The 17,069-nt window shown below is 39.3% G+C and overlaps 1 protein-coding gene and 1 pseudogene across 10 annotated transcripts in view; one reads left to right on the forward strand and one right to left on the reverse strand.

Annotated features, from left to right (window-relative positions):
- Window positions 1-591: 591 nt before the first annotated feature.
- Window positions 592-6,861, forward strand: LOC138763059 (glutathione peroxidase 1-like; annotated as a pseudogene).
- Window positions 6,862-7,814: 953 nt separating this feature from the next.
- Window positions 7,815-17,069, reverse strand: part of LOC138763056 (uncharacterized protein C3orf62-like) — a 28,264-nt gene continuing 19,009 nt past the window's right edge. For 9 of the 10 annotated variants that reach the window (XM_069936628.1, XM_069936623.1, XM_069936625.1 and 6 more), the window contains 3 exons: window positions 16,222-16,637; window positions 14,406-14,506; window positions 7,815-8,217 (listed from right to left, as the gene is read on the reverse strand). In XM_069936628.1, the coding sequence (XP_069792729.1) occupies window positions 7,964-8,217; window positions 14,406-14,506; window positions 16,222-16,628 (762 nt within the window). In that variant the 5' untranslated portion in view covers window positions 16,629-16,637 and the 3' untranslated portion in view covers window positions 7,815-7,963. The remainder of the gene's footprint in view (window positions 8,218-14,405; window positions 14,507-16,221; window positions 16,638-17,069) is intronic. The other variant, XM_069936632.1, reaches the window with a different exon arrangement.

Genomic DNA, 17,069 nt, shown 5'->3' on the forward strand with positions numbered 1-17,069 from the left:
CATCCAACGAAATAACCATTGGTAGGTTGGATCCCTCCTGAGAAGTGTTAATCAAAGAAATCAACTTCACAATATTAACTGCCCAATAACGATTTTTAATAAAACCCGCCTGGTCTAAATGAAGTAACTCTGGTAAATTAGCTAGAACCATTACAAGTTTATAATCAACATCAGTAACAAAATTGGTCGAGAAGACCCAGCTTTGAATGGATATTAAATAGATTCCAAATTTCTTTCTTAAGAATAACTATAATACTTTGGCTTGGCTTCGCGGACGAAGATTTATGGAAGGGTAAATGTCCACGTCAGCTCCAGGCTCGTTCGTGGCTGACAAGTCCGATGCGGGACAGGCAGACACGGTTGCAAGGGAAAATTGGTGGGTTGGGTGTTGGGTGCTTGAGAAAACCTACATTATCTTTCTGAGTGAGAAAGAAATTCTAAGGAGGAATGATTTGTAGTACCTCCCTTTCAGTCAGTTTCCAGGTTTACATTTTAAAAACCCAGTCTGCAAACCAGATCCTGGATGTGGCTTTGACGTGACTTAACGCTGGAGGTTGTCTCTGATGTTGAAGGTGTCACAAAGAAATGACTGTTTACCATCCCCAGAGACTCAATTTGGCTGAGGCTTGCGAGGAGTCTGGGCTACTTCATATCTTGATTCCATTTCTCCCGTATCAAAACAAGGTTGGAGAGTTTGAAAAGAATGGCACCAAAAACGAACCATTCCAATAAAAGGGAATTTTACGAGTTTTCCACGAAGCTTCTGTCCGGCAATAGATTAGATTTCTCCGCGCTGAAGGAGAAGGTGGTGTTGATTGTAAACCTCGCCTCCCTCTGAGACCAAACCGACAGGAATTTTCGCCACCTTAACGAGCTCCAGAAGAAATTCGGCAAGGAGACATTTGTGGTTCTGGGGTTCCCCTGCAATCAGTTTGGACACCAAGTAAGATCTGTGTGCAGGGGTTTCGTAGAGATGTTTTCCATCGAGGCAGTCATCCAAACTCTTGATTTTTAAAATGATAAGAATGTGGTCGTAACCTTTGTTAAATAAGGTCTGGAAGCTTAAAGACAAGAGTAGATTCATAATCTAAAGCTGCCAATGCTTTTAACTCCTTTTATGAATGCGTTCGTTCTGGAAAAGATGTGGTTTTAAAATAGGACCTGTTTTGGTATTTTCTGTTAGGAGAAAAAATTGCCTTTTTCTTTGGCACTTGGTAGAAATTCATATTCGTGGGGAAAATGTTTGACCTCGATCCTGGCGCTTATTTCAAAGGTGCGGTTCAATAAGGCTGGATTTCTTCATTTCAACCTGAACAATGAAATGGGAGCGTGAATCAACGTTCTTGTAAAACGTTTAACATGGCAATTATTGATCACTTTTACAGCAGGGACCAACTGTGCACGCTCAATGACACTGAGACACAATCGGGGGGGGGGGGGGGAAGAGGAGGGGGGGGGGGGAAGAGGGGGGGGGGAAGAGGGGGGGGGAAGAGGGGGGGGGAGAGGGGGGGGGGGAAGAAGGGGGGGGGAAGGGGGGGGGAAGAGGGGGGGGGGGAGAAGGGGGGGTTGACCCCAAAATGACTATCAAGTTTTTGTGCAGTCTTTCAGCAGAAATGTATTTCTTAAATAAAAAATATCCCTGTGGATATTTAGACCCATCCTCCTCTGTAGGTCATTGGACCTACAACAAAAAAACATTTTCCGGAAGCTCGTCTTACATGTATCAATATATCGAGTCCACGCTGCTGAAGATCCAGCTGCGCTGGATGGGTCACGTCTCCAGAATGGAGGACCATCGCCTTCCCAAGATCGTGTTATATGGCGAGCTCTCCACTGGCCACCGTGACAGAGGTGCACCAAAGAAAAGGTACAAGGACTGCCTAAAGAAATCTCTTGGTGCCTGCCACATTGATCACCGCCAGTGGGCTGATAACGCCTCAAACCGTGCATCTTGGCGCCTCACAGTTTGGCGGGCAGCAACCTCCTTTGAAGAAGACCGCAGAGCCCACCTCACTGACAAAAGGCAAAGGAGGAAAAACCCAACACCCAACCCCAACCCACCAATTTTCCCCTGCAGCCGCTGCAACCGTGTCTGCCTGTCCCGCATCGGACTGGTCAGCCACAAACGAGCCTGCAGCTGACGTGGACTTTTTACCCCCTCCATAAATCTTCGTCCGCGAAGCCAAGCCAAAGATATCTACAAGGCTCAGACTCCATGAACCTTCGAATGCGCCCTGGCCAGAACTGCCATTATTATCCAATGACCAGGACGCTTCGCATCATGTGGTTTCAGCTACAAGCCGCAAGAACGCGCTGTTGTTTCCATTGTTGCTGGGGTTTTTTTAATTGTCGCTGCTTTTGTCCAATTTTCTGTTGCTTTAGCTACAATATTGTGGGAATTAGTATTTGTGAATCTATATCAATAACCTTTTTGAGGATGAAGTAGTAATTAAAGGAAAAGAATCAAAAAGGTATTCTGCTCCGTTACTAATAATGTTGTAACTAATAACGTTGTAATTCAATGTAAAGATTTTCAAAACTATCCATATAATTGGGGGGTGGGTGACACCATGAGTACAAACCTAGTGATGCCACTGTTAGTCCCATTTGCCGGTGTTTGGCCCTCTAAACCTTTCCTATCCATGAACCCCAGTGCAACTTCAACTCAAGTCAATTCGTATTATTTGTCATTCGTACCATAAACCTTGCAGCGTACAGTGAAAACAAGATAGCATTTCTCCAGACCGTGGAGCTGGTTATCTACGTGGCTAAATTACATCAGAAACCTTTTTTCATAAATAACATCACTTGTAAATATATTACAAAGGCTAGAGTTCAGAGGCTTCGCAGCTTGGGGGGAAAAGCTGTCTTGTAATCTGGTCGTGAGGCTCCGAATGTTTCAGTACCTCTTCCCATATGGCATGAGGAATTGCGAGAGGGGTGTGTGGAGTCCTTCACAATCTTTAAGGCTTTCTGCAATGGCCATCATGGCAGGGAGAGAGGCCCCAATAATCCCCTCAGCAGTCTTTACTATTTGCTGCAGGGACGTGCTCTGAGATGGTACAGTTCTCGAATCAGGCAGTGATCCAGTTACATCAGATATTCTCAATGTATCCCCTATAGAATATAATGAGGGTGGAGGGTGAAAGCTTAACTTTCTTCAACCTCTGCAAGAATTAAAGGCATTGTTGGGCTTTCTTGGCAATGGATCTGGTGTTGGGGGAGCAGGAGAAATCCTCTGCCAGGTGCACACCAAGGAATTTGGGGCTCTTGACTAACTCGATGGTGGAGCCATTGGTGGTCAGCAGAGAGTTCCCCCCCCCCCCCCCCCAGGCTTTCCTGAAGTCTTTTAAACGCTGTAATTGTACCCTCTACATTCTGGCAACTGGTTCTGTGTGGAAAAAGTTGCCTTCAGGTCACTTACACTTTCTGCTTTCATCTTAAAACCATGCTTTCTATTTTTAAACTTCCATACCTGGCAAGAAAAATATAACTATTTCCTTCTCTCTTCCTCTTATGGTTTTATTCACCTCTATAAAATCACCCCTCAGCCTCCTGTACTCTAGAGAAAAATGTTCCTGGCTAGCCAGCCTGTCTTTTACAACTCAAAACCGCCCCCCCCCCCCGCCCCCACCGTCCCGGTAACATCTTTGGGAATATTGTCTGCAATCACAGAACCACAGAACATTATAGCACAGAAACAGGCCCTTCTAGTCTGTGCCAAACTATATTTCTGCCTAGTCCCATTGACCTGTACCCAGTCCGTTACACTTCAATCCATTTATCTGTCCAAATTCTTAACTATTAAAATTGAGCTCTCATTCACTTCAGCTAGAAGCTCACTCCACACTCCCACCACTCTGCATGAAGTTCCCCCTAAACTTTTCCCCTTTCGCCCTTAATCCATGTCCTCTGGTTTGTATCTTGCCCACCTTCAGTGGAAAAAGCCTACCTACATTTATTTTGTCTCTCGCCCTTGTAATTTTAAATACCTCTATCAAATCTCCCCTCATTCTTCTATGCTCCAAGGAGAAATATTCTAACCTGTAGTTTTTCCCTGTATCTCAGTTCCTGGAATCTGGGCAACATCTAGTAAATCTGCTCTGCACTCTTTCTATCTCATTGATAACTTTCCTGTAGTTTGTTGACCAAAACTGCACACAATATTCCAAATCTAGCCTCACCAATGTCTGTTACAACTTTACCATAAACATTGCCACTCCTATACTCAATACTTTGATTTATGAAGGCCAATATGGCAAAAGCTCCTTTTCCAACTATGCCTGTGACACCACTTTCAGCGAACTATGTATTCCCAGATCCCTCTGTTCTACTGCACTCCTCAGTGCCCTACCATTTACTGTGTATGTCCTTTCCTGGTTTATCCTTCCAAAATGCAACACCTCACACTTGTCTGTATTATATTCCATCTGCCATTTGGCGTCCCATTTTTCCAGATCCCTCTGCAAACTTTGAAAACCTTCTACTCTGTCCACATCGCTTCCAACCTTTTCCAGGTTAATGACATCCTTCCAACAACTGAGTTTCTATAACTGTGCACAATACTCCAAGTATGGTTTTATCTTGTACTGCTGTAATATGACCTGTCACCTCCTGTACTCAATGGCTTGACAGTACCATTGTGTCCACATCACACTTTCTACCACAAAACTGCAGCGTCTTGAATGCATCTGAAACCATTGGATGTTTTTTTAAAAAAACAAACTATCTACTTTCACTTTTTTCTGCTTCAGGAAGGCAATGAACATATTAAAGGAAAGGTCCCACTCTGGTCACATACCTTCTACCGTGCCCCACCTTTAAGCAGAAGACATTTCTCTCCATGGAAATTGCCCACCTATGCACTCCACCAACTTTATCACCTACATCCACAGCATAGTCTGCCTTCAGTCTCATCAGTCACCTTAGATAACACAGAACTGGGGTGGAAGCAAGTTTTATTGACTCGAATAAAACGCATGAAAGACTGTTTGAGATTCAATGGTTGTTGTCTTGATGATATAAAACCTTGAACTTAACCATTATTTTCTCATTGATATTACAGGAAAATAATGCCAATAATGAGATTCTAATCTCCTTGAAATATGTCCGTCCAGGCAATGGTTTTGAGCCAAATTTCTACATGTCGGAAAAGATATTGGTGAATGGTGCAGATGCAGATCCAATCTTCACTTTTTTAAAGAACAGCTTGCCTGCACCTAGTGATGAACCATTGACCTTAATAGATGAAAAGGAATTTATTTCCTGGAACCCAGTTTGTCGCAATGACATCTCTTGGAACTTTGAGAAATTCCTCATCAGAGCAGATGGAGTGCCATACAAGCGTTACAGTAAAGATTTCCCTGCCATTAATATTCAAAAAGACATCAAATCTCTTCTATCACAGGTCTTGTAGTCAATTATAACCTTGCAAATATAGTACTTGTATCTTAAGTGTTTGGTTTATTTTTATTCACTTTTGGGTTTGGACAACAGTGGCAAAAGCAGTGTTTATAGTCCATTCTTAACTGCCCTTGACAAGGTATTGTCTGGCAGCAGTCCTTCTGGTGACAATGCTGCTACAGTGCTGGTTGGAGGATTAAGATCCATATATGATAAAGGATGAGAAGTATATTTCCAAATGCACTATGTGGACAGTAAACTTGGTGGACACAAGTCAGCATTGGAAGGAATTAATATTTGGAGGGTATTAGTCAAGTGGGCTGCTTTGTCTTGAATTGTGTCCAGCCACTTGACAAGCTGCAGCCATCTGGTTAAGTGGAGAGTATTCCATCAGTCTTTTGACCTGTGTTTTGTAGAGAGCAGATAGGAGATGCTTGCCACAGGATACTTAGACTTTACCTAGACCAACATGGTTGGTCCGTGTGTGTTGCAAGATGAAGATGGTGGGGGACTTGGCGATGATGCTATTTAATGAGAAAAAAAAATATGATGTATTTGTGATGCTATTGTTACTCTTAACAGTCCATGCTTGAAATGCTGTTTTGGACAGGCACATCCATTTGCCAGGATGAGGTCAAGTGTCAAATAGGTTTATTCCTTGTGTTGTTTCACTCTCTTCTTGCTGTTGATTACCATCCCCAGTGGGTATGATCTGCTAATGGGACAAAATATACTCATGGATTGTCTGGAGTCTGGCATAATGCTTGGAAGGTATGATTCAATGTTGATGACTATGCCAAGCTATTGTTTAACTAGTCTATGGGACAGCTCTCCCTAATTTGACACTAGCTACTGTATTAGATGAGGAAGGTTTTGAAAGGTGAGCACCTCCCAAAGGGCAGTTGAATTCAATGCCATGTCCTCCATAGAGTTTTATTCTTTTTCTGGTTGAATGTAGTGGTGCATCAGAGACATTTGCATTTCAGAATCAACCACATGGGTTTAAACTGGAATTGCAAAAAAATTGTGGTTTTCTTCCTCTGAAGGGCATAAATGAATCAAATTGCTACAATAACCCAGTAACCTTTGAGGTTATTGTGGCTAACATAACTTTACAGTTAAGATTGCATACCTCTATGATGTTAAATTGTAACATTATATAGCCATCATACTTAGAAAACAGTAGAACTGTGGTTTGTTTTTTTTGCTAATCTAATGACTGATTCCTCTTTAGAACTCCAAATCTACTAAACGGAAAATACCCAGAGATTCAAAATATCCTAAAAAGATTCATCACTCAAGTTAATGGACCATCCTTTTACTTTGTTGTTAGGCATTTATAACATGATGGTGCTTTTTGAAAGCTCAACTAAAGAGCACTTGATGCAGTCTGTAAAAGTCTAATCTGCAATTACACAATGCAAATTGTATTGTGAATAAATGTGTTTTGATGAAAAATTCTCTTTGTTAATTTAATTCAAATTGGACCATTTCTAATGAGGACAGAGTTTTTCTTGTATTGGTCCAAAACTTCAGGTGTTTCTGTGTTTATTAGATACATTTATTATGGGATGTGGGCTTCTCTAAGAGGTCTACCTACCTTTCATTGTCTTTCCTAATTGCCTCTGAAGTAATGGTGGTGAGTTACCTTCTAGATCCTCCTCAGTAGGTCTGATGAAGAAACTCCCGTGATGTTGTAGGGTAGTTATTTCCAGGATTTATACACAATGAAGGAACTATCCCAGTGAAGGATCAATAATAATTTGGGAGGTGCTATTGGAGAAACCTTAGCACTGGATTTTGTAGATCCCTAGTACAGCTCTCCTATGAACGTGTGTTATTAAGATGTGAATATTCATTCTGCAAATGGGAAGTGACCTTTCATATTTTTCACATAATCAATCAACTTTTTATTAAACAAGAATAATTAATTCAGCACATAGAACAGTTTAATATATTTGTTTTTCTTTTTGGAACAACTATAATAATTATTTATAATAACTATTTAATAATAGACTATTTAATACATTGTCATTATTTTAAATATATGAAGCTATCCTTTGTAATATTGGACATTTAAAAATTGCACCCTCCTTATTTTGTGTAGTGTAGATAACGTATGATAAGAATTTTTGTAAATTGTCAATGAGGGTCAAATTGACATAGCCTTCTGCAAGGCATTTATTTTGCATTGGACTGTAATCATATGTACATGTGTCCTGAAGATCAGTCAGCTAAAAAATCTAAGTTGTTGCAACAGCAGAACACTAGCTGACTTTCAATTTTCTATTGGTTAGGAGTTTGACAGTGTATTGCAGCTAGAATTGCATGGAAAACATTTTACACATCTTTGTTAAAGTGTGGTGCAGCTCTAGTTGTCTAAACTTAAATCGAGATAATTGCTTCAGGAATTTATGTAGATCTATCATTGTATTTTCTTGCTTAAAGACAAGTAAAGATATCCAGTTGGAAGACGTTTTTTGTGTGTCAGCATAACCTGGATCAGTAAAATACAGTCCAAAATATGCTCAGAATTATGTTTTCCTCCACTTATTTATATCTACAATTTTTTCAGTACATTGTAGTCCTCCTCCATATCCAGGACAATATTAATCAGGTTGTCATCATCTGAGAGTCTATATTTCCCAATGTGTGGTTCTTTCTTCATCGGGCTGCCGGGTGGATCTGTAAAGAAAAGGGCTAACTTGTCTTCTACAGAAATGGATCCAGCAGATTGAGAAGGGGATGAACAGGATTCGCTAAACGGTTCCAGTTTTCCTGCCAAAGCCTCGAGTGTTCGAATACTAGTGCTCTCTTCATAAAAACACAATGGCAAAATATTATCTGGGCTGCCTCCTTAAATATCTATAGAGCAGTTTTTTTTCCCAAATTTGTGCAGTAATTTCACAACTTTAATTGTAACTTATTAAGTATAAAGTGATCATGTAATTTTTAATTGTTTGATTTTTTTTTAAATGTACATTCATTTGGATAGAATAATTAGGATTGCAGCATGGTGACACAGCTGTAGAACTGCTGCCTCATTGCTCCCAAGACCAAAATTCAATCCTGTGTGGAGTTGGAATGGATTTTTTCTGTGACTTCATGGGTTTCCTCTAGATTCTCTGGTCTCCTCCAACATTCCAAAGATGTTGTTGGTGGGTTAATTGGCCACTTGTGTTTGGGTGAGTGGTAGAATTTGAGGGCAGTTGATTTTGGGGTAGTATAAAATTGGATGAATGGTCATTTGATGGTTGAAGAGGACAAGGAGGGCCAAAGGGTAGGTTTCTATGATATACAATTAAACTACAGAAATTATTAGAGACCTCGGGAAGATTTGCAAGGTGGTTTAATGAAAACAGGAGTTTGATCAAATATACTGTTTCCAAGTCTTGCCAATGAAGCTTTAACCAGGAAATACTGGCATCACAAGGCTGCTATTAATTGAATTAAATGGACATGTCAAATTGGTTACACAAAATAAATCAATATTACCATCAGAAAACTAACAAACTTCTGGGCCCAAATATATTAAAAAATCAAGCCAACTTCAAGGCTTGAGCTCCTCAATGATCATAAAGCTTTTTACTGTGCGATCAGTGAAGTAATGAAGGAATTACTATGTTGGGTTTTGCTTTATTTGGAGATAAATAAGTAATGGAAAATCCCCCTGCATTTACCCTACATCTTTTATTATCTATTCTCCAGAGGATGGATGTGGTGAAGCAACAAAGCCAGCTACATCATATGGATGCTGCGATTAGAGGATTTTAGGAAGCAGTGGGTGAAGGTTGGATAGATGATGGCTTGACTAGTGAATGGTATTCTGTAGAAACTCTTAGACTTGATTAGGAAACACAAAACAGAAAATAAAAGCAGAAGTAGGACACCAAATTCTTCTGACCTTCCTGTCATTCAATATGGGTGACCTATACTTGCCTCAATGTTTCAGTTCCCCATAGTCTTCAATTCCTTGATCTTTCACAGACATGAATGTAGATTAAATGTATCCACCTTAAATCTCCATCTTAAATGTATCTAATGTTCTGACCCTCAACATCCTTGGGAGCCGAGAATTTAAAGATGCACTACTATCTGAGGGAAGAAATTTTGAGGCAGCTTCATTTTAAATGATTGACTCTATTTTGGAGCACTGTCCCTTGTTTTGTGACTCTCCCACTCGTGAAAATATCTCAACACCTACCCTCAAGATCTTGCATGTTTGAATAAGGTCCTCAATCATGTGAGGAATCCCGCCTCACTTGACAGGATAACCCTCTCATCCCAGGAACTAGCCTGGTGAATCTCCTTTGAATTACATGTCCTCACACTTCCCCCTATTAAATTCCATTTGCCAGGTTTTATCCACTTATTCGTCTATCTATATGCTATTGAAGAATCATAATGTCATCATCACAACCATGTTCTTCCACCTTTATTCAAATAGATGTAGAGTTATAGAGCATGGAAACAGGACCTTTAGCCCAATTGGGATGTAGCCTTCATTTCTGAAGGAATTGAATTTAAAAGCAGGGAGGTTCTGCTGCAACTGGACAGGGCACTGGTGACACCACTCCTGTAGTACTTTGTACATATCTGCTCCTATTTTAGAAAGGATATACTGGCCTTGAAGGAGATGCAGAGGAAGTTCATCAGGTTAATTCAGCAGATGAGGGGGTAAGCCTATGAGGCAATAATAAGCTGTCTGGGACTATACTTGTTCGAGTATAGAAGAATGAGAGGGGATCTTGGAGAATCATATAAAATGATGAAAGGAATAGATAAGATAGCAGAAAACTTGTTTCATCTGAGACTCGAACTCGGGTCATGGACTCAACATATGGGGCAAAATTTTGAGGAGAGAAATGAGGTGGGACTGCTTTTCCCAAGAATAGTGAATCTGTGTATTCTCTGTCAAAGGAATCAGTAGAGGCTTCCTCATTCGATATATTTAATAAATTGATAAACAGATTTTTGCACAGTGGAGGAATGAAGGGTTTGGGGGAAAAGAGGTAAGTAGACCTGAGTCCATGGTGAAATCAATTATGATCTTATTGAATGGCAGATCAGGCTCGATGGGCCAGATGGACTACTCCTTCTACTATGTTCTTATTAACTTGTCCATGCTGACCAAGTTATCCATCTCAGCTGGTCCCATTTGTCTCCATGTGATCCATATCCTTTTAAATCTTTCTATCCATGTACATTTTAAATGTCTTTTAAACATCATATTTGTCTCTACAGCTTCCTCTAGCACCTTGTTCCTTGCCCCTCAAGTCTTTTTTAAATCTTTCCCATCTCACCTTAAACCAATGTCCTTTAGTTTTAAATTCTTCTCTGGCACAAAGACTGTCACCATTCATCTTATCTATGGCCCTCATGATTTTATAATCCTCCATAAGGGTCACTCATTTAACCTCCAATGATACAAAGAAAAAAGTCCAAGCTTCCAATAGTCCAGGGGTAAAAAGTGTCACCCTATCAGCTGTTCCTTATAACTCAAGCCCTCTACTCCTGGCACCAACTTCCTAAATCTTTTCTGCAGCCTTTCCAGATGAGTGAAAATAATATTTTACCTCTTTATGTACAAATAGAGTGTAAATCCATGTTTCCACCATTTAATCTTTCCCATCATACATTTCAGAACAAAGCCAAAGGTAATAAAAGGAGTGGCGAACAATTCAGTATTCACAATGGAACATGTAATACATTGACAATACATATTTTTGCTCCACCGTATTAAGAAATCACATTTCGGGGGTGGATATTTACTCCCATTCATGTCTTCTTTCTCCTGCTATTCAAGAGTTACATCCAAACCAATTCTATATTACTACCCACTGACTCTATATCACGATTCAACGCTGCTTGGATTAACATTACTACCTTGCCTCCTTTCCCTCTTCGCCTTTTCATCATGAAACCTGGAATATTGAGCTGAAACCATATCTCTAATAGCTAGATCATACTCATACTCACATCTGTGCTGTCAACTCATCCATCTTATTTCAAATGCTACGTGCATTACAGCACAAACTATGGAAACCTACTCTATAACACTCTAATCCTTCCCTTCCTCACACCTATAATTTTCTATTTTTCTTACATCCATGTGCCTATCTCAGAGTCTTTTCAATGTCTATTATACCAGCCTCCACCACCAACCCCACCAATGCATTCCAGGCACCCTCCACTCGTTAGGTAAAAACAAAATTGCCTCTGACATCTCTGCTAAATTTTCCTCCACTCACCTTAAATGGATGTCCTTTGGTATTTACTATTGTCACTGCAGGATAAAGGTGCTGGCTTTCCATCCTATCTAAGCCACTCATAACACATGCCTCTATCAAGTCACCTCTTATCTTTCGTTGCTACAAACGGAATCTTGCTTCATATAACATGTTCTTCAATCTAGGCAATATCCTGGTAAATCTCCTCTACACCATCCCTAAAACTTCTGCATAATTCCTGTAGTGAAGTGACCTTATATAATCACGAGAGGAATCGATAGGGTGAATAGCCACATTCTTTTTCAAAGGGTAAGGGAGTCTAAAACTAGAGGGCAAAGACTTAAAGTGAGAGGTGAAATACTTAAAGTGAGAGGTGAAATATTTAGAGGACCAGAGGGTTACGTTTTTCACAGAATATCTGATTTTTTTTAAATTAGACATACAGCAAGGTAACAAGTCCAATTACATCCAATTGACTTACGACCCCCAGTATGTTTTGAACAGTGGGAGGAAACCAAAGCCCCCAGGGAAAACCCACGCAGACACAGAAAGATCGTACAAACTCCTGACAGACAGCGTGGGATTTTAACCCCGATCCTGATCACTGGTGCTGTAACAGCATTGCATTAATCGCTACGCTAACCATGCTGCCCCCAAATTTTGATATTTTTAAATTCACCTATCCATTTTCATTTTTACTTTCACAAATTTTTCCATTGTCATCTAGGAAAATAAATTTAAAATATTAACATAAATAATAAAATAATAGGTTAAAAAATCACAAGTTTAAAATTGAACAAGTAAAAAATGTTCTCTGAAGAAACTGTGGCAGAGTATATAGATATGTTTTTGGGAGATAAATTGGGAAAGGTTTGTTAGAGTAGGTCACATACAAGACTTTAAAGCAGATCTTATTTGAAATACTGAAGCTCTGCTAATGCTAGACATATTGGGGCCTCAGAGCATTTGCAAGAGTTTTGAAGAGTGTTCAAGAGACTTCACTAGTGGATTGTTGTTTACAAAAGGCAACAGATGAAAGATCTTGCTGGAGCCGCAGACTGTCTGGAAGAGAACTTGTTGTTCTAAGAAGATCATGTGGTTTTTCAAGCAGAGAGAGTCAAACAGGCTTTCTCTCAGAGAGAGAGAGAGAGACACACACACACATACACACAGATCACTTGTACAATGTTACAGCCAGCAGAATCAGCTGGGTCTGGAACAGAACAAGCTGGCAAGCTTATGGAAAGCCCATTTGTAAGCCCGGTCAAAGCCCTTGTGGTTCATGCAAGAGGAGAGGACTGGCTGTTTAATGTTTCACTTGGAATAAGTGAAACAAAAAGGAACTCTGTGGTGACCTGAAAGAAAGAGGTTATCATCTGGAGAACCCTGAGGGGGCAAGTTTAGTCAGCAAGGTGTCTGATGGAAGTACATCAGTTGTGGATGTCCTGGAACGACAAATCTCTCTCTGAAAACCGACAAGAACCTTTCAAGCAGCAAAGCCTGGTGAACTTTATAAATGTTAAATTCTGTGAACAATATAAGAGTTGCTTGTAACTAGTGAACTTGGAGGAATGAGAAATGAGATTGGACTGTGAACCAAAGAACTTTTCTGAACTTACACACATATTACATACACGTGCACTTAGAATTAGAAGGGGGTTGTTAGGTTAAGTAAGTCAATAGTTATAAGTTAAAGTTTGATTCTATTTTCATGTTTAAAGATAATTAAAAGCAACTTTTGTTTAAGTAACCATTAGTCTTGGTGAATCTCTATTGCTCTTGGGTTTTGGGGTCCTCTGGGCTCATAACAAAACACATAAATCTTTGGTGAAGATGAGAAGCAAATATTCAGCCAGTGGAGTGACTTGGTTGTACTTTGCTCATGGCAGTTATTTGAATAAAGTTGTGTGAAACAGCAATGGTGTCGCCCAGGATGAAGAGCCAGTTGATGCTGCTCACTGATGGGGTGACTCTCCCTGCTTAGTGAGAGCCGCTCTGGTCAGAGGCTTTATCTGTAAATTTTGGGAAGTGGGTGTTAATTATCTATAATATTATTGTTCATCTTTTGGGCTGCTCTGTGGAGGGCGAGGAACCTGCAGACGCAGTGACGGTTAAATGTTTTCAAAGAATGTGACTGAAAATAAAGATGTATGTATTCATGCAAGTGAAGTTTGTGCAGTGTAAGTACAATAGAGTAATTTTGTCTTTTGTCCTTTTAACTGTTTATTCATAATGCAGGTGTATTAGTTAAGCGTTGTAAGAGTAAGTCTCAAGCAATCGGAAATTACACATCTGGCATCGATCCAATCCCCATAGGGGCTGGGTACCAGGGTTTTTATTGTATTCAGGAATATTTAGAATCCACTTATGGTTTTTTAAAAACTACGTTTCTAATTACCATGACACTATAATTCCATTTTAACTGAGCTTGTGGCATTATTTATTGTTCTTTCCCTGTGTATACATTTGACCTTAGATCTTTTTATATTCTCTTTTAGTCTGGTCCAACTACAAAACTTCCTATTCATTCTACTTTTATCTATCACATTGCTTTGGCTGTCTTTTTCTTTTTTTTGCTGTGTCAAGGTGCCCCCTCCTTGGTAAATTAGTTTAGACCTCTCCCACAGCATTTGAGTTGCAAACACAAATGTTAATACTGTACCTCAAATAAAATGTTATGCAAGTTTTAAATTAACAGTGTTTATGTCAATATTCAAATAATCTAATTTCAAACAATGCTATCTAAGTAGTTATGGAAATGAACAATATTACCTATTACTTCCAGAAGATTCGTCAGTTCTTCACATGAATTGTTTGATGAATTATTTCCTTGTGCTTCTGAACACGCATAATTATTGCTTTCTTGTGAAGGACTTATGAGAAATGGAAAATACATTAGTCAAAATAACATTGCTTATTTGACATTTTCAAATACAGCTTTTACTATGCCTACAGTTTGCATTAATTCAAATCCCAAGTGATTTCATATTGGCCATGGCCTGGGTCTTTTTTTTATCAATTAAACCTCTGCTGCCTTTCACATTGTTGGCCAGATCATCCTCTCTCAATTTCTCATCATATTGCTTTTTAAATTTTTTCTTTGATCTGATATATTTGTTGTCAAATGACTTAGCCCCATTTAGTTACAGGAATCTTTAGTGTTCTTTATCCAATTCTGTTTCAATATCTACATGCTTTCCTTTAGAATATTAATTAGTATTGTGGATTTAGTTTTAATATGTGTGCTCTTCACCAGAGTTCCCAAACAGATACTCTATTCTGAGCTCCGTCATGGGAGGAATTTACCATGGATCGGTTCTTCGGTATGAAAGGTATAAATAGAGGATTACAGGCCCAATCCAAGCAAGTGGGGTTGGTGCAGATTGGTCTCACTTTGAGAATGGATGAGGGACTGAAAGGGTTCATTTTAGTGCTGTAAATTTCTATCATTCTGTTCTATTATTCAACAGTAAAAGGATTTAAGGATGTATTCAACACTTTCTTGAAGAAGTGTACCATCACTACCAAATATTGGAAACATCTAGCTAATGACCATTCAAAATGAAGAAGGATCATTGGGATTGTATTGAGAACCTGAAGCTATCCATTGGGATCACACGGAAGCCCTATGTTAGCAATAAAGGAGCACAATACTCTCATGCCCAATCTGCCACTTCCTGCCCTATCTGTAGAAGAGTCTGTGCTCCACTTTGGTCTCATTTGTTACCTCAGAACCCACAAACACACACTGGAAGTAAGTCATTCGCAATCCAGAAAGACTTCAGGAGAACAGTGGGCTGACCAGTTTCAGGTCTACTTGACTGCCTAATCAATCAATCAATCAATCAATCCAATTTCAATCTGCTCCTCTATTACCAGATCTTGCATGAGACCAATTCAAAACTTAAGACTTTTGACTTTTCTCTGCGGTTTTTGCCCTTGATCTTGACTTTTAGAACCACCAAAGAAAGTATGGCAATGAATTTGACTCTGTACTCAGCTCTTCTAATGTTTACCAAGGTTGAGTTATTTTGCCTCTGTGACATCATCCATATAGTCCCTTCCTACTGCTGAAATCTCACTCCATGCTTTCATCACTACAAGGTTTGACTTTCCTAATCCTATCCTACCTCAACCCCAGTACTTGAAGAGCTCTAAAGAAAACAGCATAACTTCATACTTATAGATTGAAGTCTTAGCTCCTGTTATACCTCAACATGCTGATTTTGTTAGCCCATTTTCAACTCTCTTCATGCCCTTACCTATCAAGCATTCAGCATTTCTTCCTTTTGTCTCATAGTTTGTCCCTCGATATAGAATATTCTCACTTAACCTTGACAACCATTATTTACTATAATTATGCCCACTGGAAACCTTTATATTATACTCTTTCTATACATTTGTCACCTCCCTTTCAACTCAGACCTCAGTAGGGTCTTTATTTTTTAAAGCTACTTTGTTATTGGTTGCTCATTTACCTTCATGGTTGCTTTGAGACATCTTTCTGTATGTGAGGAGCAATATTTAAAGGGAAATCATGTACATGGTGTCAGAAAGTTACACAATTTGTAAGCCAGTTATTAAGTACCTGTTATATTCTTGTGTAAAATTGTCTGTGCAATTCTCAAAGGGACCATCTGGCACTGGAATATTGGTATTCATAACAAAGCTTTCCGCATTTCCAAAAACAAGCCGCTTTACTTTAAATGAAATATTATTGCAATCCATCAACGCAAGTTCTGCTGGCACAAAGTAATATGGTCCTCTCTCTGGTAACTCTTGGAGAACTGGCTGCGTAAGATGTGGAGAACTGAAAGATGGATACATTCTAGCAAAGGAATGGTTAATGAAGGCACTAGTGTCTGGTTCCAGTAACTTTGCTGATTCAAGCCACTCAGGGTCTGAAGAGAACACAGGAGATACAATATTGTCCTCCATGGCTCGATCCAGAGCTGCTGCTAGGTCTTCCCTGCACTGTCTCAGTTTTTCAGACATTTTATTTACCTGCATGAAAAAGAATGTAAAATCTGGATTGCTACATAACATTAAAACATTCACAGGGTACAACAAAACTACAGGGAATTTGTAATAAAAAATTCTATTAAATGATAATATTTTAATTTGCAAAAGCAAAAACTATCATCTTACTATAGCTATTATAAAGTGTCTGTTATTATCACTGATACAGTTTCTGTATCAGAATTGTAGTTTTAAAGAATAAAGGAAATGCAGAAATATTAAAACCAAGAAATATCTCTAAAAAGTGGCAGTAAATTTTTATCATGCATGATCATATTTACTTCCCATTGCATCACTTTTCCAAAATACACTCTGCCTCTTTCATAAATATACCAAAACAGGAGTGATTGGGACATAAGAATCTGCTAATGGAACAAAAAAACAAACTGCTGGAGAACTCAGCAGTTTGAACATTAT

Source organism: Narcine bancroftii, chromosome 5 (assembly GCF_036971445.1).
Source record: "Narcine bancroftii isolate sNarBan1 chromosome 5, sNarBan1.hap1, whole genome shotgun sequence".
Taxonomy (NCBI): domain Eukaryota; kingdom Metazoa; phylum Chordata; class Chondrichthyes; order Torpediniformes; family Narcinidae; genus Narcine; species Narcine bancroftii.